This window comes from Chlorocebus sabaeus, chromosome 1, assembly GCF_047675955.1.
Source record: "Chlorocebus sabaeus isolate Y175 chromosome 1, mChlSab1.0.hap1, whole genome shotgun sequence".
NCBI lineage: Eukaryota > Metazoa > Chordata > Mammalia > Primates > Cercopithecidae > Chlorocebus > Chlorocebus sabaeus.
The window spans coordinates 54,401,802-54,425,225 of record NC_132904.1 but is presented as its reverse complement, the minus strand read 5'-3'; the positions used below and the strand labels follow the sequence as shown (position 1 = coordinate 54,425,225).

Below are 23,424 nucleotides of genomic sequence, written 5' to 3'. Positions count from 1 at the left end.
CTTTCTGGTCTCATAAAGTATTAAACTAAGATTTATTTAAATCATTTTTAACCATGTTACTCTCACTAAACAGATTATTGCTAATAACTTCAAAGTGAAAGGAAAAAGGTATATTGTACCATTCATAAAAATGAAGTAATTTAAAATTGTTTCATCTTTACCACAACCTTTAATTTTTTTAGTGTTCTTTATAATATGTAACTCATTAATGCAGTCTTATGTGCAAAACGTTTATGAATACATGAATTGTGAATACCAGACTAATCAGACTATGGGGTAGAAAGAATAAAACTTGGTGCTTACATGAGACAACTCTGTGAAAGTGGTTGACACAGTGAGGACACACAGTCGGGGCTCACTAATGAAGTTTCCTCTCCGAGCTTGGTGACTTTCTTGGTGAGAGAGGAAAGGGAGACCGAGTCAAGAATGGCTCCCAACTGTGGCCCCGCGGTGGTGCCGACTGGAAACACAGAAGCCGATTGGACTAAGATTGGAAACACAGAAGCAGGCTCTGGCGTTTTCCTGGGAAGCAATTAGGAGTTTGGGTCTGGACAGCTTCCTCGGGGCTAGGAAGCGCTAGAGATGTTCCCTAGACAGTTAGATTCACCATCTTCAGCAGCTCGGGGGCATTCTGGACTGCAGATGAAGTTCAAGAGTCATCATCAGGCAGGAGGTTGTTAAAACCATGGGAGTGGCTGAGATGCCCAGAGTGGGCCTCCGAGTGGGAGAGGGGGCTGGCACAGTGGGACCCTGGGGTGGGACCACAAAGAAAAGCCAGACCGCGGAGGTGGAGAAGCTGTAGGTACCCAGGTATGTGAAAAATTCGGAGGTGGGGACCGCGGGTGCCAACTCTGGAAACTGCACTCCAAGAGTTTCAGGAAGGAAAACGTGGTCAGCAGGCTCAGATGCCAGGAAGAGGTGAGCAAGGGAGGCTGCACGGCACCCAGTGACTTTGGCAACTAGGAGGTCATTCAGACTTTGAGGGGCGGGTGAAGGCAGAGCGCGGAGGGTTGGAGAGGGAGCGTGTGCGTGTGCGTGTGTGTGTGTGTCTAAGTGACCAGAAGAACGCCTGGAAGAAACCGATGCTTGCGGGTTGCTGCAGCTACAGGGAGTAAGTCACCTGTGTGGGGCCGAGACCCCCAGAGTCTCGCCCCGGGAAAAGTTGTGTGGGGAGGGGAGGACGTCGGGCAAGCCCGGGCGGCACGCGGAGCTGTGTGGGAGCCCAGCGCAGTTGAGGTCTGGGAGCCCGGCTGGCATCTGCCCCGGGCTGCGGCGCGGCCCGGCGGAGCCCAGGAGACGGCGGGTGCTTCCGGCCAAGGGCCCTGGCGGCCGCCGCGCCCCTGCTGCTCTCAAGTTTCCAGTTGGCCGCGCGGCCCGGGCGCTTCAGGTAGCCCCTCGGCTCTCTCTGCTCTGCTCCGCGCCCAGGTAGGGCACCGACGGGGGCTACACGCGGCCGGCCGGCTTCCTCCCTGCGGAGGCGGCCCTCCCGGCTCCCGCGTGGCCCGCCCGGCCGGGGATCCGCAGCGCTGCACCCTCTGAACGCCCGGCCCCCGCGCCTGCTGCGGAGCGCGGCCTGGTCCGGCCCCGGCCCTAGCTGGCCTCAGTGCCCGGCAGCCCCGCTCCGTCCTGCCCAGCGCATCCCCTTTGCTCCAGCCCTGCGGCCGTCCCCTTCGGCCCGCGGCATGGCCCTGTCTTCAGAACCCGGTGAGTGCGCCCGCGGCTGCGCTGCTGACCTTGGGCCAGCCCCGCGGACCCTGCGGCCCAGGCGGGAATCGGCAGCACCCTGGGGTCTGAACCGCGGCTTCCGCCTTCCCTGCTCGCAGAGGCGGTGGCGCCGACCCCGGTCTCATCCTTTGCCCTGTCCCCTATTCCTGTCCCTGTCCCTGCCCCTGCCTCTGCGGTGACCGGAGCCCCAGCAGCCTCAGGTGAGCCGGCAGCATCCCGATTCCCTGGCGGCCTAGAATGGAATCGCAAGGTTTAGAGAAATAAAGGGACCTGGGACTTGCCGCCCCTTAAGCGCCTGGACAAGTTTCTAGGTGCTTGAGGGCTGGCTGGATGTGGACAGCTGAGGTGGACTTCTACCTGGAGGCGGAGGATAGACTGGATGATAGGGTGATGAGGTCATTTGAGGCCTTCATCCTTACCTCTTTGGCTGTCTCCTGGCAAGGGAGGTGTACAGCCTTGGGCTCTGGCAGTCTGCTTTCTGCCCTTGATCTTCTGGTAGCTGCTTTGCCAGCAGAGCTGCTAATGGCTGGTCTAGGCTGGCAGAGGTCGTTGGGGAGAGTTTTGAGAGGCCTTGGAGTAGGAGAGGCTTGCTAACTAGAGTATCATTTCCTCAAACTGTATGTGGCTGACAGCTTGATGTCGACACATCAAAAAAGGAGCGGGGCCAAAGCAGGCAGAACAAGGAGGGATTTTAGCATGGTCTTGAGCCCTTGCTGGTTTTCCTCTGGATGTGGTGACCAACATTTGGCCATCGTCATGGAAAAGCTGCCTGCAGCTGGAACCTGCAGAGGAGAAATTCTTTTCTTGGCTGTGCAGCATTAAGGCCGAGTGTTAGTGGAGCCGTTGAGCCAGGCAGACAGAGCCTCTGTCACTTCACACCTCTGGGACTGTTGACAGCAGGTCTGGGGGTAGTTGACCTGGCCTGGCTGCAGCTCCATGGGGCCTGGCTTGCTCTGAAGATGATGGTATGGGACTGCCCTCTCTAGGAATGATGACTCTTGCATAGGTGGTGGCTGGGAGACTCTTTCACCTCTCAGCCCCATCCTTAGCTCAGCCTCAGTCTTCTAAGGTTCTCCTAGCTCTCAGCTAGGTCGAGAAGCTCTTTGAGAGATAAGGCTTTTTAAAATTTTTTATTTTTTAGTTTTTTGCCTCTACACTGACTGGATCACTCTTCAAATGACCTCAAAATCTGTCTCAGGTGTTGAAAATGTCGTGGGCAGATAATATGTAGCCTTCAGGTTAACAGGGAGATACCCTTTCTCCCCTAAAGCTGCCCATTGGCCTCCATGATTCTTCCACCAAGTATAATAATCTCTTAGTTCTTCTGTATGCTGGTTGCATATCTAGGACAACAGACAATTGCTTTGGGCTTTTGATTTGTAAGGAACTGACTGGGGCATGGGAAGATGAGCTCATGCTGGAGTCCTGGCTGTGTATAGTCACTGAGAAGTACCATTCATAGGGGAGAAGGATGTTCCTTCTGCTGATCTGGCTTCACATTTAAATATGTTTTCCTTCTTCCTGCACCCAGGTAATAGAAATGGAGAGTGCCAGGCACATGGTGGTGCTCAATAAATAAGGTTGAATAAAAGGATTCAGTGTCTAGATAAAACTTCATGTTCATTTTCCTAGTTATCTCTCTCGTATCTGATATAATGATAATGACAATGATGTTGGCAGATAATGCTTATAAAACACATACTCTATGCCAGGTACCAGTCTAAACACTTTACGTATGCTTGTTGTCATGGTAACCTATGAGATTGGCTTTTTATTATCCCCACTTTATAGGGAATAAAACTGAGACACAGAAAAGTTATTTAACTTGCCCAAGGTCATGCAACTAAGTGGTGGAACAGGATTCAAATGCAGGGAGTCTAGCTGGAGTTTATTTGTTTGAGATGGCGTCTCACTCTGTCACCCAGGCTGGAGTGCAGTGGCACAATCTCAGCTCACTGCAACCTCCACCGCCTGGGTTCAAGCGATTCTCCTGCCTCAGCTTCCCAAGTAGCTGGGATTATAGGCACCCACTGCCACGCCGGGCTAATTTTTGTGTTTTTAGTAGAGATGGGGTTTCCCCATGTTGGTCAGGATGGTCTCAATCTCCTGACCTCGTGATCCCCTTGCCTCGGCCTCCCAAAGTGCTGGGATTACAGGCATGAGCCACCATAGCCCAGCCATTATCTTTCTTGATGAGACACAATTTGATTCCATCCTCTCTGTCTTTTAGAGTTTGTAAGGGGTGCTTAAGTGATAAAAGGGGATGCAATCTAGTCTCTCGGGCAGGAGAAGCAGGCCCTGTGTCTGGTTATCATAAATTGTCTTGGTGTTTGTTCGAAATGGAAATAAGGCTTTAGCTTGGGATCAGTGGTCTTCAGTCCACAGAGACATCTTGGCTGCAAGGAGCAGCAACAAGTTACGCGCAAGGTGGAATTGTGAGGTCCTGAGAAGAGCTTGCTCTTCCGGGACAGAACTGTATTTTTCTTCTAAACTGCTCATGTTCTGGAGAGTCTTCCCTCCTTTTGGCTTCTGCAGGACCCTTGGCCATTGTTACAACCTGTGTCATCTTAGTGGAGCTGCTGCTGGTTTCTGTCTGAACCTGATGCAATGGGTCTCATATCTGTAAACTGGCTCCAGGAAGGCAGCTTTCTCTAAGTTGGAAAATGAAGACTCAAGGTGGAGGGTGTTTCCCAAAGCCCATGCCACAAGATATTAATAGGTGTTTCTTTCCTACGATAGCAGTTCTAGGATGGTCTAATAAGTGGGTCGGGTTAAACAAAGTTAAGCAGCTTTCTTTACTGCAGAAATTCTCAGGTGTTGAACCTGCTAGTAGAAATTGTGCATGAATACCCATAAGGGACTAAGGGGTGCAGTATTTTCGAAGTCTTCTGACCTTTCATGTTCTGCAGACTGCACTTTGAAAAATGCTTGTTTAGACTAAGGCTAGTTGGGATCTGGTTAAAGGTGCAGAATAAAATTCCCTGAATGTGTTGGACTTAAATCCTTGGGCTGGAATCCTTCCATTGCAGTCCCCACTCTACCTCCCCCTTCCCCAAAACACGAGCAGAAAAAAATCATCTGCCCCTCCTCCTTCTGGCAGAATAGTACTAAGGGCTTGAATTTTTTTCTCATACTGTAAGTTCATTTAATTGTTTAATGAATAAACATTACCTTCCCTCTAGGTTGCTTGTAGCCTGCTGATTGCACTGTTTATGAAACAGCTGTGAGGACAGGTGGGTCATAATCTCTGGGTAGCTAAAGCCCAGCAGCAGCCCGAGGATCATGTGTCAACCCTGTAATACTGCTCTGTGCACCAAGGAATTATGATGTGAGCTCAGTAAGACACAGCCTCACGATTGGACATGCAGAGGTGACTCAGGCCTAAGTCAGGGTTACAGCTAGCCTCCCGGTAAACAACTGACCCATCCTTCCTGGGCTCTTCTCCCCAGGATTTCAACAGCACCACAGAAATAGCCATTTTGCTCATGGTTATTTCCCAGACCCACGCGATTTGCCTAAGTCACTGGGAGGCTGTGTGTCTGTTCTGAGCCTTCTCACTCTTCTAAAGGGCAGATGAAGATCAGAGCTTTGCACCCTGTGATGCCATTCTAATTAACCCTGCTTGGTTTTAGAGGACTACTCCTGTGGGTCACTTGAGGCAGGCTCCACCTTCTCTAGGAGGAGTGGCAGAGTCCAGCCAGCACTCCGAGCTGGAGGCCCATGTGGGAGCCGTGAGTAGCTGTAAGCAGGGGAGGGTTTGGGGTGGGTTCCGGTGGGTCAGTTGGGGTGTACTCCTTTTCTGTGTGTGTGGATGGGGGTGGGGGTTCTGGTAAAGCTTGTCAGGCTTCGCAGTCACCTGTGATGTGGGCTTCCTTCTGGGAAGAAAGGAAGGGGTGGGATGGGGCTGTCAGCTTTTCATCCTAGCCTGCCCCTGTCCGCTGTCGGCCTCTCTGCGGAGGCAGTTCCCGCTCCCTGAGTCTCCCTGCAGTGCTTTCCTGGGAAAGGTGGAAGCAGTTCATGGTCTTTCCCTTCCAGAGGAGGAGGGGATGGAGAAAATTGTATTAGCAACTGGGATTGAAGCTCCCCCTGCCAGTTCTGGGGTGCCCTCGGGAGGGTTGCTTTTGGGGGGGCTTTCTGAGAAGAGGCAAGGCGGGCTGTTTTTTTCTGAGACAAATCCCCTTGATAAAATGGACCCAGTTGTTTGGCAAGGCCTGAAGCACGTTCAGAACGGAAGCAGCAAAGGTGATGATATCGCTCGTTGCTACTCAGCTTTCAGGAGGAGGCCGGGCGTTAGAGGGAGGCTGTGGCTTATCTCCTGCAGCTGGGCAGGACGGCTGAGTTTACTGTTGTAATGAGGAAGCCGCCGCTTTAGTTTCTTCTTATGAGGGCTGTGAAGAGGGCCAGAACACCACATTCGGGATACCACAGCCATTTTGCCTTAGATAACTGGCATTACCTGGGGACTTCAGGGGTCTTGGAAATTTTCCACTCATATTCCATTTTCACGAAAGAATTTCCAGCCCAGGCTTTTCCTGCTCTGGCTCACTGCTGCTCACAGATATGCAAAACAGAGACCTCCCACTCCAGCCGGCAGACAGGACCTAGCCAGCTGCACGCACGCACTGACTCAGCTGAGCCTCCTGGGCGGCAGGCAGCACCTGGCCCGGGTGCATCGCTTGAGTGGCATCTTCAGGACCAGTCATGGAGCCAGGCTCAGGTCTGTGTCGGGGCTTCTGCGAGGGGAGTCTGGCAAGAGTAGCAACCAGCTTCCTTTGTATAAGGAGGGAATTTCAGTGGCACTGGGTTTCCTTTCTGGAGGGAGTGTGGCACCATGAAAAGTTACTGTTTGTTGAAACTGGCAGTGTTTTAGAACTTTCTAACTTTGGGACTCTTCTTCAAGTTCATCGGAACGTGTTGCATGTAACAGTGAGATAAGCTGTATCACTGGCTGACTGATGCTGGTGAATTCACAGCTGAGCCTCCCAAGCCTGCTGGCTTTAGCTGACAAATGGTTAGAAGCCAGGCGCGAACAGGCAGCTGGAGCTGAAGCTCTGCTTGGCATCTGCAGAGTGGGCTTTCCTTGTCATGCCTGGCCTGGCAGGTGTCTGGAGGGTCTGAGAGGAGAGATACTCTGGAGGGACAGGTTGGCAGGTGGTACCTGTCTGCCAAGGACATCCAGAAGGCAGCAGATATGCGGGCAGCTGCTAAGGCCTGCAGCACCCCAAGGGGATTACTTGGTCCATGCTAAGATATGGAATTAATTCTTCTGTTGTTGTTGCCGTTGTTTTTTGCTTTGTTTTGCTTTTTTGAGAAAAGGTCTTGCTCTGTCACCCAGGCTGGAGTACAGCGGTGCCATCATGGTTCACTGCAGCCTCCATCTCCAGGGCTCGAGCAATCCTCCCAACTCAGCCTTCCAGAGAGCTGAGACTACAGGTGCATACCACCACACCTGGCTATTTTTTTCTTTTCTACTTTTTGTAGAGACGAGGTTCCAACATGTTGCCCAGGCTGATCTCGAACTCCTGGCCTCAAGCGATCCTCTTCGGCCTCCCAAATTGCTTGGATTATAGGCATGAGCCACTGTGCCCGGCCTTGGAATGAATTATCTACCAACTATTTAAGACACTGGTCGTAGTTCTGCAGAAGACTTTTACGGGTTCTGTAAAACAAAAAGGGTTCCGTAAAACAAAAAGCGTTCTGTATGGTAACACTACTCTCTGATCCTTGATTTTTAATGAGCTTTGTGAATGTGAGTTGAGGGGCTGTGGAATGCAGCATCTCCCAATAACTGACTACAGGACCTGTTTTATCAGCAACAGGTATCAATTTCTTATGGCATCCAGTTTGGGAAAGGTTGATTTAAGCTAAAGAGAAAGGAAGATCTTTTATAGAAAGCTGTGTCCTGAAAAGTATGTTTAGTTGATTGGAGCAAGCTAGAAATGCTTTGTGCACCGATGTGATGGCTCCCACCTATAATCCTAGACTTTTGGGAGGCCAAGGCGGGCAGATCACTTGAGACCAGAAGTTCAAGACCAGTCTGGCTGACATGGTAAAACCCCATCTCTACTAAAAATACAAAAATTAGCCGGGCGGGATGGTGTGTGCCTGTGGTCCCAGCTACTCAGGAGGCTGAGGTAGCTGAGCCCATGAGGTCCAGGCTGCAGTAAGCTGGGATTGTGCCACTGCACTCTAGCCTGGGCAACAGAGACCCTGTCTCTAAATAAATAAATAATAGATAAATGCGTCGTGAACAAACATGGCAAGATCTGGCATAAGAGCCCTCAGACATCAAGGACTTCCTTCCCCCTCCAAATACCCATTGCCAAGGGACCCTGATTGGGGTGTCTGAGTCAGGCCTGTGTGTGTCTGAGGGCATGGAGGAGGTAGGAAGGTGCTGGTGGTGGTGGACGGCTTCTGTCCAGGGTAGGAGCTAACGCAGAGATAGGTCACAATGGTTAAACTCTCTTTGGCCTGGTCTCTCAATAGTGTGGGTTAGGCTGATCTTGAACTCCTGGCCTCAGGTGATCCTTCCTCCTTGGCCTCCCAAATTGCCTGGATAACATGGCAAAACCTCATCTCTTAAAAAAAAAAAAAAAATTAGCCAGGTATGGTGATGCTCCCTCCCTCCCTCTGGCAATTAAGGAGGGAGCCCTAATTGCCAAAACCTGCCAGAAAAAGAAGTTTGATTTGCTTTCCTATTTTTCTCTCATTTCATAGAGTCTTAAGTCTACTCATTTTCTTTCTATTCTCTTTGTGTTTGTTAAAAATGGCATTATAATAGCACTCATCGTGAAAATAAAATATCCTCTCACACACAGGCAGCCCTGCCACCTGGTCATTTTGAGTGCGTGAATCTCTTGCAGGTCTTGCCCATAAAGGGATGCATTTTCCTATCACTATAAATAAAGTATGGGTACAGTTCTATGTATTAATTTTTTCATTTACTGTATTTTTATGTTTTTTTATGTGATTGCACCATCCTCATAATTATAATTCTCATTACTTAACATCTTTTTCAAGTGAGTATGCTCTAATTTGGGCATTTTAAAGCTATTTATGTAAAGAATGCAGGTAAATATCCTTGTGCTTTTCATTCCTAGGGTTCTTTTTTTAAAAGAAATTTCTAGAAGTGGAGTTGCTTAGTCAAATCGTGTGGTGCTTTGTGGCATTTGCGGCCTTTTGCCTGGGCCTGTTGGATGTCTTCTTCTGAGATGCAATGTGAGGTTTTGGGACAATGCTCTTGACTTGTGGCCTTGGCATAAGAGGGGGAGGTGAGGATCCAGCTTCGTTTCAGCCTGATGGAGCCTCCTGGGTCTGGTTCTTTGTGCTGTTCCAGACTTTCTGTCCCCTGTCACCTCCTTTGATGGCCTCCAACTTCCCCACTCTCTGCTATCAAGACATGAAAATCTCCACAGTCAGCTCTGTTCCTCTTCCTCTTTGCAGAGGCCAGGCCTCACTGTCTTGGTGTCTGCTCCCCAGACAGTTGTGTGCTGAGAGGTTCTTCCCCACCAGCTCCCTCCCACTCCCCTCATCAGGGAGTGGCAGGTCCTTGGGTCTCAGAGTTAAGGGAGCCACAGACCTCGCTCTGATTGCCTGTTACTAGCCTGCTTTCCTCCTTCCTGTCTGTGTCATGACTTAGTCCCACAAGCCACTCAGACTCAGAGCAGCAAGCCCTCTTCAGGCACTGGAAATCTCTCTGGTACCTAGAATTATGCCACTTAGAGCTGAGAGGGCCTTAGAGACCACTTAGCTCAATCCCTTTATCTCACAGATGAGAACATTGTGAGGCCGGAGAATGCCCCAAGATGGCCTAGTATGTTCCTCTCCCCTGTAGTTGCACTTCTCCCTGCCAGACGGCAGCGGAGATCTGTCTCACCTTCATCCTTGTCTGTCTGGTCCACAAAACCACTTCTCTCTTTAAATCAACCTTAAAGAAACTGTGGTCATAGGTAGATGGGAAACTCCTCTTCCAGAGCTGCTTCCAGCGAGGTGGCTTGTCGAAAAGTGTGCAGTATTAATCCATTCCACGAGTGTTATGCCAGGGACTGTGAGGAGCCCCTGCCCGGACACGTACATGGACAAAAAGAAGCAGCACAGCATGGTGGGTGAGGGCACAGAGGTGGGAACCAGATGCCTGGGTTCAGATCCCTGAGCTGAGGATCGGAGAGGAAAGGGATGAGGAAGGAAGGCTGAGAACAGCACAAATCTCTGCTAACTTATTAAAAGTGTGACTGTGGGTGTGTTAGCTCTCTATGCCTTCATTTTCTCATCTGTCAAGTGGGAATAATAAGATTAACTGAGTTATTAAGTATGAAGTTCTTTGCAGAGTATACACACATATATATATATTATTTTTAAAATTGAGATGAAGTCTCACCCTGTCTCCCAGGCTGGAGTGCAGTAGTATGATCATAACTCACTGCAGCCTCAACCTCCCTGGCTCAAGAGATCCTCCTGCCTCAGCCTCCCTAGCAGCTGGGATTACAGGCATGCATCACCATACTTGGCTAATTTTTAAAATTTTTTTTAGAGATGAGGTTTTGCCATGTTTTCCAGGCTGGTCTCAAACTTCTAGGCTCAAGAAGTCCTCTCGCCTTGACCTCCCAAAGTGCTGGGATTACAGGCATGAGCCACCACACCTGGCCCCAGAGTGTACTTTTTTTTTTTTTTCTTTTTGAGACAGAGTCCCACTCTGTTACCCAGGCTGGAGTGAAGTGGCTCAATCTTGGCTCATTACAACTACCACCTCCCGGGTTCAAGTGATTCTCTTGCCTCAACCTCCCAAACAGCTGGTATTACAGGTGCCCACCACCACGCCCAGCTAATTTTTTTGTATTTTTAGTAGAGACAGGGTTGGCCAGGATGGTCTCAAACTCCTGACCTCAGGTGATCTGCCCGCCTCGGTCTCCCAAAATGCTGGGATTACAGGCGTGAGCCACTGTGCCTGGCCAGAGTGTACATATTAACTGCTATATAAGTAATTGCAATAAAGAAAAGAAATAAGGAAATGAAGAAAGCAAGCAAGCAAGAATGAAACCCAACCAACCAAGCAGGTGATTAAGGCCAGTGACTGTTAGTAGGGAATCAGTATGCGAGGAGGTAGATAGAGAAAGCTCCTTTGAGAGAGTGAGTTTTCAGCTGGGTAAAGAGTGTTCCTGTCCTAAAACCTTTATTTGCTGTGTCTCGTTAGGGGGTTCCAGAGGGTTTGAAACTGCAACAGCAGATTCTTTCTCTTCAGCAAAAGGCCTTGTTTTATGTAATGAAGAATGCAGCTTTGGATTTCCCAGGGCTCTGCTGTAATCTTGTAGGACCTTAGCTATTAAAGCCTGTGGACTTCCCCTCTGTGAAGTTGGGGAGTGAGGTTTGATTATTGTTGCAGCTATAACAGTATCCTCATAGTCTGGAGGAGGGAGAGCTGAACACTCTCTTGTCCCTTCTCAAACATGGGAACAGAGTCAGGAGGGCAGGGCTGCCAGGTGCTGCAGGTTCCCTGAGTTTGGGAAAATGGAAGCCCACCTAGTTGAACTGTTCATTCTTTGAATTTTGAACACTTGCTGTCTCCTGACGCGTAAGTGGCCCTACATGCTTCACATCCAGTTACTTATTGAGCTAATTTTGAAACTGGCATGCTGGGTTTGGTCTGGGGAATTCCTAAGTAGACAGTTGACCCCAAGTACCAGGTAGGCCTGGCCCTAACTTCAGTGCCTTCTCCTCCCCGGTGCTGTTGACTCAGGGCATCCCGCTATTCATTAAGTTAATGCTTGTTCTTTCTTTGCTAGCCGAGATGCCGCGGCAGTTTCCCAAGCTGAACATCTCTGAAGTGGATGAGCAAGTCCGGCTCCTGGCGGAGAAGGTGTTTGCTAAAGTGCTCCGAGAAGAGGACAGCAAAGATGCACTGTCCCTGTTCACTGTCCCAGAGGACTGCCCCATCGGGCAAAAGGAAGCCAAGGAGAGGGAGCTGCAGAAGGAGCTGGCGGAGCAGAAGTCTGTGGAGACCGCAAAAAGGTTTGTTCCCAAGGCTTGGTTTTTGTGTACATAGAGAGTCATGCAGACCCAGGCAGGCGGTGGGTGTGTGTCCTGACATGAGGCACCTCCTGGAGACTGGGATGTCCCTGGAGCTGTGTTGGTTTCTTAACCAAGACCACTTAACTCACCTCTTATTTATTGAGGGATGTCTCGGTGCCTCTGTTACACTGAAAAGATCAAAACCCACTTTGCTGCTGATGTGTAAAAATACACGCCATTTCCAAATGGCATTTCTCTTTCCTTTTTGGAAATTTGAGGATTTCTTAGGAGACAGCAATTGTACTTCTTCTCATCACTTGACAAGCATTTTGCATTACTAATGAACGCAGCTTACTATTTGCCGGGTGCTGTGCTGGGACTGGAGATGTTATAATGAACAAGATAGATAAAGTCCCTGGGTCTAGACAATAATTAAGTAACTGGACAAATTAACTTAAAAATTACAAGTGATGATAAGTGCTGTATCAGTCAGGGTCCAATCAGAAGATCAGAAACCAATGAAGTATTAGAATTTTAATGCAGGGAATTGGTTACACAGGTGATAGAGAGCTGAGAAACCAAACAGGGGAGAGAGAGGCAGCTCAGAGATTAGACACAGTAAGGAGCAGCTACTACCCCGGACAGGAGTGACAAGGAAAGCAGTAGTGTTGCTGGTGGCAAGGTGGGATCGCACTGGGGAAGGTAGAACTGTGGTGGCCTTTCCAGTGGAAACTGGAGCCAAGGGGCAGAGGTGGCAGCTGCAGAGATGCCTCTCAAGGCAGAGATGGAGGCAGGCAATACCTAGCCTGACCCTTCCTGCACGTTCGAGGTTCTCCCAGTGGCTGCCATGGGCCAAACCTAGCCAGAATCCTGCTGGCACCCTTGGGAAACACAGGAGAGGATAAGGAATGGATCTGAGGGCATACAGGCCCAGGAGCAGTACAAGTGCTATGAAAGGGATGAATAAGGAGGAAAAGGGGTTGGGGGAGAGAAAGGTGGGGAAAGAGAGAGAGAAAATCCTTTTTTAGACTGGAAAGTCAGGGAAGGTCTCTCCAAGGAGGTGACATCTTAGCGGATGCTTCAGGGTATAAAGGAGCTAGCTTTGTGGGCTTCCAGGTAGAAGAACCAGCTAGGGCAAAGGCCCCCCAGTTTCTTCGAGGAGGCTCATGTGGTTAGAGGTCTGTTAAAGGAAGAAGTGCTGCGACCAGGGTTGGAGGACTTGTGGGGCCCAGATCAGACTGGCCTTGTGCTCCCTGATAAGAAGTTTGGATTGGAGTCTAAGTGTAATGAGAAGCCCTCATCCTTTCACAGTTTATCTCACCCCGGGCTTTATCTAAGTTTCCGCCTGGTCTTCCACCCTGCAAACATCAATAGTTGACATGGTAGACCTTTGAACCCTCTCGGACCTAGTCCGTGATCACAGTAGATACTGCCTCAGTTTTAAAGGCAAGTCTTTTCCTGTCTTGGTTATGTAGAAGCTCAGCATTTCCTTAACTCGTTTGGAAAGAAGTAAAAAGCTGACTACTGGTGTAAAGCCAAGAACAGAGCTTCACCACTCATAAGACCAGTGCTTTCCTTCCTTGAAAGGACGGTGAGCCCATAAAGGCAGGAGTCATTGGTGCCATTGGTCAACCTCTGAGTGCCAGTCTTGTGTTGGAGAGGGTGGGGTGGCCCCGGCCCCAGCAGTGTGCTCATCCCTGGAGGGTCAAGAAGAGTATGACTGTAGAGACTCTCATTCACACTCCATGGGTGGAACAGAAGGGCTGACTTCATCAACTGGATGGTCTGCAGGGCCTTCTGTGTGTTACGAATTGAGCATTTCAGACCCTTAACAATGAGAGGAAAAGGAATCCTGGCATTTTTTATTTCCAGGAACAGGAAGTTTCTAGGACCAGTTTCCACTACAGAGCGACACTGGGCCTGACATCTGCTGAAGAGACCATGCTCTTTCAATGCCCAGACTCAGGACGAAATGAAAGCTTTCTTATTCTAAGTCCGAATGGTGCTCTGTGGTTTCCAGAAAGTCCCCTGCAAACTTCTCTCCAAAAACTTTGTTCTGTCCTTGCCTAGGCTATGCTGTCTTAGTTTGTATCTGTCTGCCCCATTTGACTAGAAGCTTCTTGAGGACTAGATCCAGTGTGGAACTTAGTTGTTGGTGGGCAGTGGATATCCAGCAGAGGAAGACATCCTGCCTCCTCATTGCCACCACAGACACTACATCAGAGTGGCTGCAATTTCTTGGACCTCTGTGTTCTGCCACTCACTGGCATGCCCTGTGGTCTTGGGCAAATTAGGAAACCTCTCTGGGCCTCGGCCTCGTCCTCATCTATAAAGTGGAGATGCTAACAGCTGTCCACTTTATGGGGTGTTGTGAGGAATGAGGGAATCCACAGGTAAAAGGCTTAGGATGGTGTCTGGTTACAGTCCATCCCGAGTAAATGTAAGTGATTTCTCTGAGTTCCTGCTGCTGAGACAGGGAGCAATAGCAACTCCTGCCATTGAATACTTACTGTGGACTAAGTACTGGCCTGTGTAGGTTGGATTCATTCCTTAATTCTCATATCAAGCTTATCAAGTGGATATTCTTAGTATTCTGATTTTGCAGATTAGGAAATGAAGGCTCAGAGAAGTTGAATTTACTTTCACAAAGACACATAGTGAGTAAATGACAGAGCAAGAACTAGAGCCCACATCTTTTGAATCTAGACCCTATACTTCAACCACAAGGCTATCCCCTCTTCAGGCAGGGGTAGAGTCTTCGGTTCCCTGGTCTGTAGACCCTGGAATGACACTAGGTGCTGCTCCCTAGAAAGTAGTTGTTGCTTCTAAATGAAATGGAGGGAAACTGGCCAAAGCTTCTGCTCTGTCCATTAGCTTCTTTCCTGAAAGAAAGCCTGGTGCCTGGACTGTCAGACGCCCCAGCATCCTCTTCTGGAGTCCATGCACACCCAATTTTGTCTTTTAGTTTCTCTTCTCACTAGAGGTGCCTTTATATGTAAATGTTCAAAAGTTAACATTTTCATGGAGGACACCCTCTCCCCAGCTCCCTCTCCGTCCATGGCACCTCCCATCCCATCTCCTATTTATTCTTACTTTACACAGAGTTCTGTAAATCTGGCTATCTTGTTTCTTATCCTGTGACAGATTTAAAGAAGCAAATTAGAAGTAGAGAGAGAGACTCCTATAGGCAGGGTCACAGAGATGATGTGTGGTGATTATAAGCCTGGGCTTTGGGGTCAGACTTATTGGATTCAAGTGGCAGCCCTGTCACTTACTACAAATGGCCTTGGTCAAAGCTCTTGACTGCCTGAGCTGGTTTCCTAAACTGCAAAATTGGAATAATAAAAAGACGTACCTTGTGAGAATTAAATGAGCTAATACACAAAAAATCCTTAGCACAGTGCTTGGAGCACCATTAATGTTCCTGTTTTGTTATTGTTGTTATTTGACAGTCAACAGTGAGAGAGGAAACAATTACAAAAAGCAGACACAAGAATTTGAAGCACAGTAGTTTAGGGATAACACACCTCTGAGATCATAACTGGATAATACAGTGATGATCCTGAGTCATTGAGAAAACTTTAAATTATGTTCAGCATGCTTTGAGGAAGAATGCAGGAATTATGTATTTTTTTAAGAAGCCAGACCAAAATTGATTTTAAAAAAATTAGGATATAGTTAAGGCTGGCAAGATGGCCAGATAGGAACAGCTCTGGTCTGCAGCTCCCAGCGATATCAATGCAGAAGGTGGATGATTTCTGCATTTCCAACTGAGGTACAGGTTCATCTCACTGGGACTAGTTGGACAGTGGGTGCAGCCCATGGAGGGTGAGTCAAAGCAAGGTGAGGCATTGCCTCACCTGGGAAGCACAAGGGATGGAGGAATTTTCTTCCTTACCCAAGGGAAGTCATGAGGGACTGAGCCTGAGGAACTGTGCACTCTGGCCCAGATACTGTGCTTTTCCCACGGTCCTTGCAACCTGCAGACCAGGAGATTCCCTCCAGTGCCTACACCATCAGGGCCCTGGGTTTCAAGCACAAAACAGGGCAGCTGTTTGGGCAAACACCGAACTAGGTGCAGGAGTTGTTTGTTTGTTTTTTTTTTTTTTCCTGTACTCCGGTGGTGCCTGGAACATGAGTGAGATACAATCATTCACTCCCCTGGAAAGGGGGCTGAAGCCAGGGAGCCAAGTGGTCTGGCTCAGCAGGTCCCACCCCCATGGAGCCCAGCAAACTAAGATCCACTGGTGGCCAGATGTGGTGGCTCATGCCTGTAATCCCAGCACTTAGGGAGGCCGAGGCGAGTGGATCACCTGATGTCAAGAGTTTGAGATCAGCCTGGCCAACATGGTGAAACCCTGTCTCTACTAAAAATACAAAAATTAGCTGGGTGTGGTGACAGATGCCTGTAATCCCAGTTACTCAGGAGGCTGAGGCAGGAGAATCGCTTGAACCCAGGAGAAGGAGGTTGCAGTGAGCTGAGATTGCACCATTGCACTGAGCCTGGGTAACAGGAGCAAAACAAATCTCAAAAAAAAAGATCCACTGGCTTGAAATTCTCACTGCCAGCACAGCAGCAGTCTGAGATCAACCTGGGACACTCGAGCTTGGTGTGGGGAGGGGCGTCAGCCATTGCCGAGGCTTGAGTAGGAGGTTTTGCCTTCACAGTGTAAACAAAGCCACCAGGAAGTTCAAACTGCGTGGAGCTCACAGCAGCTCAGCAAGGCCGCTGTGGGCAGACTGCCTTTCCAGATTTCTTCTCTCTGGGCAGGGCATCTCTGAAAAAAAAGGCAGCAGCCCCAATCAGGGACTTATAGATAAAACCCCCATCTCCCTGGGACAGAGCACCCAGGGGAAAGGGCAGCTGTGGGCACAGCTTCAGCAGACTTAAACGTTCCTGCCTGAAGGCTCTGAAGAGACCAGCAGTCCTCCCAGCACAGCGTTCAAGCTCTGCTAAGTGTCAGACTGCCTCCTCAAGTGGGTCCCTAATCCCTGTGTATTCCTGACTGAGAGACACCTCCCTGTAGGGGCTGACAGGCACCTCATACAGGAGAGCTCTGGCTTTCATCAGGCAAGTGCCCCTCTGGGATGAAGCTTCCAGAGGAAAGAACAGGCGGCAGTCTTTGCTGTTCTGCAGCCTCTGCTAGTGATACCCAGCCAAACAGGGTCTGGAGTGGACCTCCAGCAAACTCTAGCATAGGGGCCTGACTGTTAGGAAATCTAACAAACAGAAAGGAATAGCAGTCCAATCAGAGACCACATCTGAAGGTCACCAGCATCAGAGACCAAAGATAGATAAATCCACGAAGATGGGGAGGTAAACCAGTGCAAAAAGGCTGAAAATTCCAAAAACCAGAATGCCTCTTCTCCTCCAAATGATATAACGCCTTGCAAGCAAGGGAACAAAACTGGACAGAGAATGAGTTTGACCAATTTACAGAAGCAGGCTTCAGAAGGTGGATAATAACAAACTCCTCTGAGTTAAAGAAACATGTTCTAGCCCAATGCAAGGAAGATAAGAACCTTGAAAAAAGGATAGATGAATTGCTAACTAGAAAAACCAGTTTAGAGAAGAACATAAATGACTTGATGGAGCTGAAAAACATAGCATGAGAACTTCATGAAGCATACACAAGTATGAATAGCTGAATCGATCAAATGGAAGAAAGGATATCAGAGATTGAAGATCAACTTAATGAAGTAAAATGAGAAGACAAGATTAGAGGAAAAAGAATGAAAAGGAATGAACAAAGCCTCCAAGAAATATGGGGCTATGTGCAAAGACCAAACCTACGTTTGATTGGTGTACCTGAAAATGATAGGGAGAATGGAACCAAGCTGGAAAACACTCTTCAGGATATTATCCAGAAAACTTCTCCAACCTAGCAAGATAAGCCAACATTCAAATTCAGGAAATACAGAGAACACCACAAAGATATTCCTTGAGAAGAGCAACCCCAAGACACATAATCATCAGATTCACCAAGGTTGAAATGATGGAAAAAATGTTAAGGGCAGCCAGAGAGAAAGGTCAGGTTACCCACAAAGAGAAGCCCATTGGACTAACAGTGGATCTCTCTGCAGAAATCCTACAAGCCAGAAGAGAGTGGGGGACAATATTCAGCATTCTCAACAGAATTTTCAACCCAGAATTTCATATCCAGCCAAACTAAAATTCATAAGTGAAGGAGAAATAAAATTCTTTACAGACAAGCAAATGCTGAGAGATTTTGTCACCACCAGGCCTGCCTTACAAGAGCTCCTGAAGGAAGCCCTAAATATGGAAAGGAACAGCTGGTACCAGCTACTGCAAAAACATACCAAATTGTAAAGACTATCAACACTATGAGAAACTGCATCAATAAGTAGGAAACTGCATTTTGCATAATGGGCAAAATAACCAGCTAGCATCATAATGACAGGATCAAATTCACACATAACCATATTAGCCTTAAATGTAAATGGGCTAAATGCCCCAATTAAAGCACACAGACTGGCAAATTTGATGAAGAGTCAAGACCCATCAGTGTGCTGTATTCAGGAGACTCATCTCACGTGCAAAGGCACACATAGGCTCAAAATAAAGGGATGGAGGAATATCCACCAAGCAAATGGAAAGAAAAAAAAGGCAGAAGTTACAATTTTAACCTCCGATAAAACAGACTTTAAACCAACAAAGATCAAAAGAGACCAGGAAGGGCATTACATAATGGTAAAGGGATCAATGCAACAATAAGAGCTAACTGTCCTAAATATACATATGCACCCAACACAGGAGCACCCAGATTCATAAAGCAAGTCTTAGAGACCTACAAAGAGACTTAGGCTCCCACACAACAATAGTGGGAGACTTTAACACCCCATTGTCAATATTAGACAGATCAACAAGACAGAAAATTAACAAGGATATTCAGGACTTGAACTCAGCTCTGGACCAAGCTCCAACCCAAATTAACAGAATATACATTCTTCTCAGCACCTCATTGCACTTACTCTAAAATTAACCACATAATTGGAAGTAAAACACTCCTCAGCAAATGCAAAAGAATGGAAATCATAATAAACAGTCTGTCAGACCACAGTGCAATCAAATTAGAACTCAGGATTAAGAAACTCCCTCAAAACCACACATCTACGTGGAAACTGACACTCTGCTCCTGAATGACTACTGGGTAAATAATGAAATGAAGGCAGAAATAAAGATGTTCTTTGAAACCAGTGAGAACAAAGACACAACATACCAGAATCTGTGGGACACATTTAAAGCAGTGTGTAGAGGGAAATTTATAGCACTAAATGCCCACAAGAGAAAGCAGGAAAGATCTAAAATTGACACCCTAACATCACAATTAAAAGAGCTAGAGAAGCAGGATCAAACAAATTCAAAAGCTAGCAGAAGACAAGGAATAACTAAGATCAGAGCAGAACTGAAGGAGATAGAGGCACGAAAAACTCTTCAAAAAATCAATGAATCCAGGAGCTGGGTTTTTTTTTGAAAAGATCAACAAAATAAATAGACTGCTAGCAAGACTAATAAAGAGAGACAAAGAGAGGAGAATCAAATAGACACAATCAAAAATAATAAACGGGGTATCACTGCTGATCCCACAGAAATACAGACTACCATCAGAGAATACTATAAACACCTCTATGCAAATAAACTAGAAAATCTAGAAGAAATGGATAAATTCCTGGACACATGCACTCTCCCAAGTCTAAACCAGGAAGAAGTTGAATCCCTGAATAGACCAATAACAAGTTCTGAAATTGAGGAAGTAACGAATAGCCTACCAACCAAAAGGAGTCCAGGCCCAGAAGGATTCACAGCCGAATTCTACCAGAGATACAAAGAAGAGCTGCTACCATTCCTTCTAAAATTATTCCAAACAATAGAAGAAGAGGGACTCCTCCCTAACTCATTTTATGAGGCCAGCATCATCCTGATACCAAAACATGGCAGAGACACAACAGAAAAAGAAAATTTCAGGCCAATATCCCTGATGAACATTGATGTAAAAATCCTCAGTAAAATACTGGCAAACCAGATCCAGCAGCACATCAAAAAGCTTATCCACCACGATCAATTCAGCTTCATATCTGAGATGCAAGGCTGGTTCAACATATGCAAATCAATCAACGTGATCCATCACATAAACAGAACCAATGACAAAAACCACATGATTATCTCAATAGATGCAGAGAAGGTCTTCGATAAAATTCAACACCCCTTCATGCTAAAAACTCTTAATAAACTAGGTATTGATGGAAATATCTCAAAATAAAAAGAGCTATTTATGACAAACCCACAGGTAATATCATACTGAATGGGCAAAAACTGGAAGCATTCCCCTTGAAAACCAGCACAAGACAAGGATGCCCTCTCTCACCACTCCTATTCAACATAGTATTGGAATTTCAGGCTAGGGCAATCAGGCAAGAGAAAGAAATAAAGTCTATTCAAACAGGAAAAGAGGAAAGCAAATTGTCTCTGTTTGCAGATGACATGATTGTATATTTAGAAAACCCCACCATATCAGCCCCAAATTTCCTTATGCTAATAAGCAACTTCAGCAAAGTCTCAGGAGACAAAATCAATGTGCAAAAATCACAAGCATTCCTGTATACAAATAATGAACAAACAGAGAACCAAATCATGAGTGAACTCCCATTCACAACTGCTACTAAGAGAGTAAAATAGCTAGGAATCCAACTTACAAGGGATGTGAAGGACCTTTTCAAGGAGAACTACAAACCACTGCTCAAGGAAATAAGAGAGGACAAAAGCAAATGGAAAAACATTCCATGCTCATGGATAGTAAGAATCAATATCATGAAAATGGCTATACAGCCCAAAGTAATTTATAGGTTCAATGCTATCCCCATCAAGCTACCATTGACTTTCCTCACAGAATTCGAAAAAAAACTACTTTAAATTTCATATGAAACCAAAAAAGAGCCCGTATAGCCAAGACAATTCTAAGCAAAAAGAACAATGCTGGAGGCATCACGCTACCTGAATTCAAACTATACTACAAGGCTACAGTAACCAAAAAAGCATGGTACTGGTATCAAAACAGATATATAGACCAATGGAACAGAACAGAGGCCTCAGAAATAACACCACACATCTACAATCATCTGATCTTTGACAAACCTGGCACAAACAAGCAATGGGGAAAGGATTTCCTATTTAATAAATGGTGTTGGGAAAACTGGCTAGCCATATGTAAAAAACTGAAACTGGACTCCTTCCTTACACCTTATACAAAAATTAACTCAAGATGGATTAAAGACTTAAACATAAGACCTAAAACCATAAAAACCCTAGAAGAAAACCTAGGACATTCAGGACATAGGCATGGGCAAAGAACTTCATGTATAAAACATCAAAAGCCATGGCAACAAAAGCCAAAATTGACAAATGGGATCTAATTAAACTAAAGAGCGTCTGCACAGCAAAATAAACTATCATCAGAGTGAATAGGCAACCTACAGAATGGGAGAAAATCTTTGCAATCTATCCATCTGACAAAGGGCTAATGTCCAGAATCTACAAAGAACTTAAACAAATTTACAAGAAAAAAACAACCCCATCAAAAAGTGGGCAAAGGATATGAACAGACACTTCTTGAAAGAAAACATTTATGCAGCCAACAAACATATGAAAAAAAGCTCATCATCACTGGTCATTAGAGAAATGCAAATCAAAACCACAATGAGATACCATCTCATGCCAGTTAGAATGGCAATTATTAAAAAGTCAGGAAACAACAGATGCTGGAGAGGATGTGGAGAAATAGGAACGCTTTTACACTGTTGGTTGGAGTGTAAATTAGTTCAACCATTGTGGAAGGCAGTGTGGCAATTCCTCAAGGATCTAGAACTAGAAATACCATTTGACCCAGCAATCCCATTACTGGGTATATACCCAAAGGATTATAAATCATTCTATAAAGACACATGCACACGTGTGTTTATTGCAGCACTATCCACAATAGCAAAGACTTGGAACCCACCCAAATGTCCATCAATGATAGACTGGATAAAGAAAATATGGCACATACACACCATGGAATACTATGCAGCCATAAAAAAGGATGGGTTCATGTCCTTTATAGGGACATGGATGAAGCTGGAAACCATCATTCTCAGCAAACTAACACAAGAAGAGAAAACCAAACACTGCATGTTCTCACTCATAAGTGGGAGTTGAACAATGAGAACACATATACCCAGGGAGGGAAACATCACACACTGGGGCCTGTTTAGGGGTGGAGGGCTAGGGGAGGAATAGCATTAGGAGAAATACCTATGTAGGTGATGGGTTGATGGGAGGCAGCAAACCACCATGGCATGTGTAACAAACCTGCACGTTCTTTACATGTACCCCAGAACTTAAAGTGTAATTTAAAAAAAAGAAAAAAATTAGGATATAGAGGGAACAAACATCATTGAAAAATTTGGCTATCTAGGACAGCCACTTCCCTAGAATGTTTTGAGTGAAGTTGAGAAACATATGTGCATTATGAACTGAGCATAGCACAGCTAAAGCGTTGCTAAGTCACTTCATTTTATGAAACTTGTGAAAATAAGAATGGGGAACTTTTTAAAAATTCAGGGTCATTGACAAAGGAGCTTCATTTGAAATAGTCAGTTTATCCCCTTTTAAAGTTAGGGAGAGATTGGGCTGGGCGCAGTGGCTCACGCCTGTAATCCCAGCACCTTGGGAGGCCGAGGCAGGTGGATCACCTGAGGTCAGGAGTTGGAGACCAGCCTGGCCAACATGGAGAAACCCTGTCTCTACTGAAAATATAAAAGTTAGCTGGGTGTGGTGACACACGTCTGTAATTCCAGTAACTCGGGAGGTTGAGGCAGGAGAATCGCTTGAACCTGAGAGGCAAAGGTTTCTGTGAGCCAGGATCACCCCACTGCACTCCAGCCTGGCTGAGGGAGGGAGACTCGGTCTCAAAAAACAAACAAAAAAAAGAAACAAACAACAACAACAACAACAACAAAAAACAGTTAGGGAGATTGGGAAGCCAAGGTGGGTGGATCACTTGAGGCCAGGAGTTTGAGACCAGCCTGGCCAACATGGCAAAACCCCGTCTGTACAAAAAATACAAAAATTAGCTAGGCGTGGTGATGTGCGCCTATGGTCCAGCTTTTTGGTAGGCTGAGGCACGAGAATTGCTTGAACCCAGGAGGTGGAGGTTGCAGTGAGCTGAGATCATACCACTCCATTCCAGCTTGGGTGACAGAGCCAGACCCTGTGTCAAAAAAAAAGTAAAAATAAAAATAAAGTTGGGGAGAGAGATTGTAACACTTAAGTTAACAGATAGTACAGATTATACTTCATTTTGATCTCCGTGTCTTTAGGGAGGAAGGGCAGCTGGGAAGGATTGAGGAAGGGAGAAGCAAAGGTGAGTGGCAGAAGATGAGTGGAGATTATAGTAGGCCAGGAGGGGTTGGGGGGAAGGGAGGATGGAGAAGGACGGGGTAGGTTTCCAGAGGGTTGCTCAGGGAGAGAGACAGGGTGGGGCTGTGGGTTTCCACACCTGACTGGCTGCAAAGTGTGAAAATCAAAGTTACACCCACCTGGCCAGGATGCTGGTCATCTGGCTGCACATGCAGAGTGAGGGGTCCCTGTGGGCCTCTGCTCTCTCTGTAGGGACCCCTCTTATAGTACCCATTGTG

General features: G+C 46.9%; 1 protein-coding gene across 11 annotated transcripts in view; it reads left to right on the top strand.

Annotated features, from left to right (window-relative positions):
- The first annotated feature begins 611 nt into the window (after positions 1–611).
- AMPD3 (adenosine monophosphate deaminase 3) overlaps positions 612–23,424 on the top strand; it is a 57,684-nt gene continuing 34,871 nt past the window's right edge. For 3 of the 11 annotated variants that reach the window (XM_008007008.3, XM_008006947.3, XM_073018366.1), the window contains exons 1-2: positions 1,433–1,704; positions 11,505–11,730. In XM_008007008.3, the coding sequence (XP_008005199.3) occupies positions 1,683–1,704; positions 11,505–11,730 (248 nt within the window). In that variant the 5' untranslated portion in view covers positions 1,433–1,682. The other 8 variants (XM_073018350.1, XM_008006975.3, XM_073018356.1 and 5 more) reach the window with 8 other exon arrangements.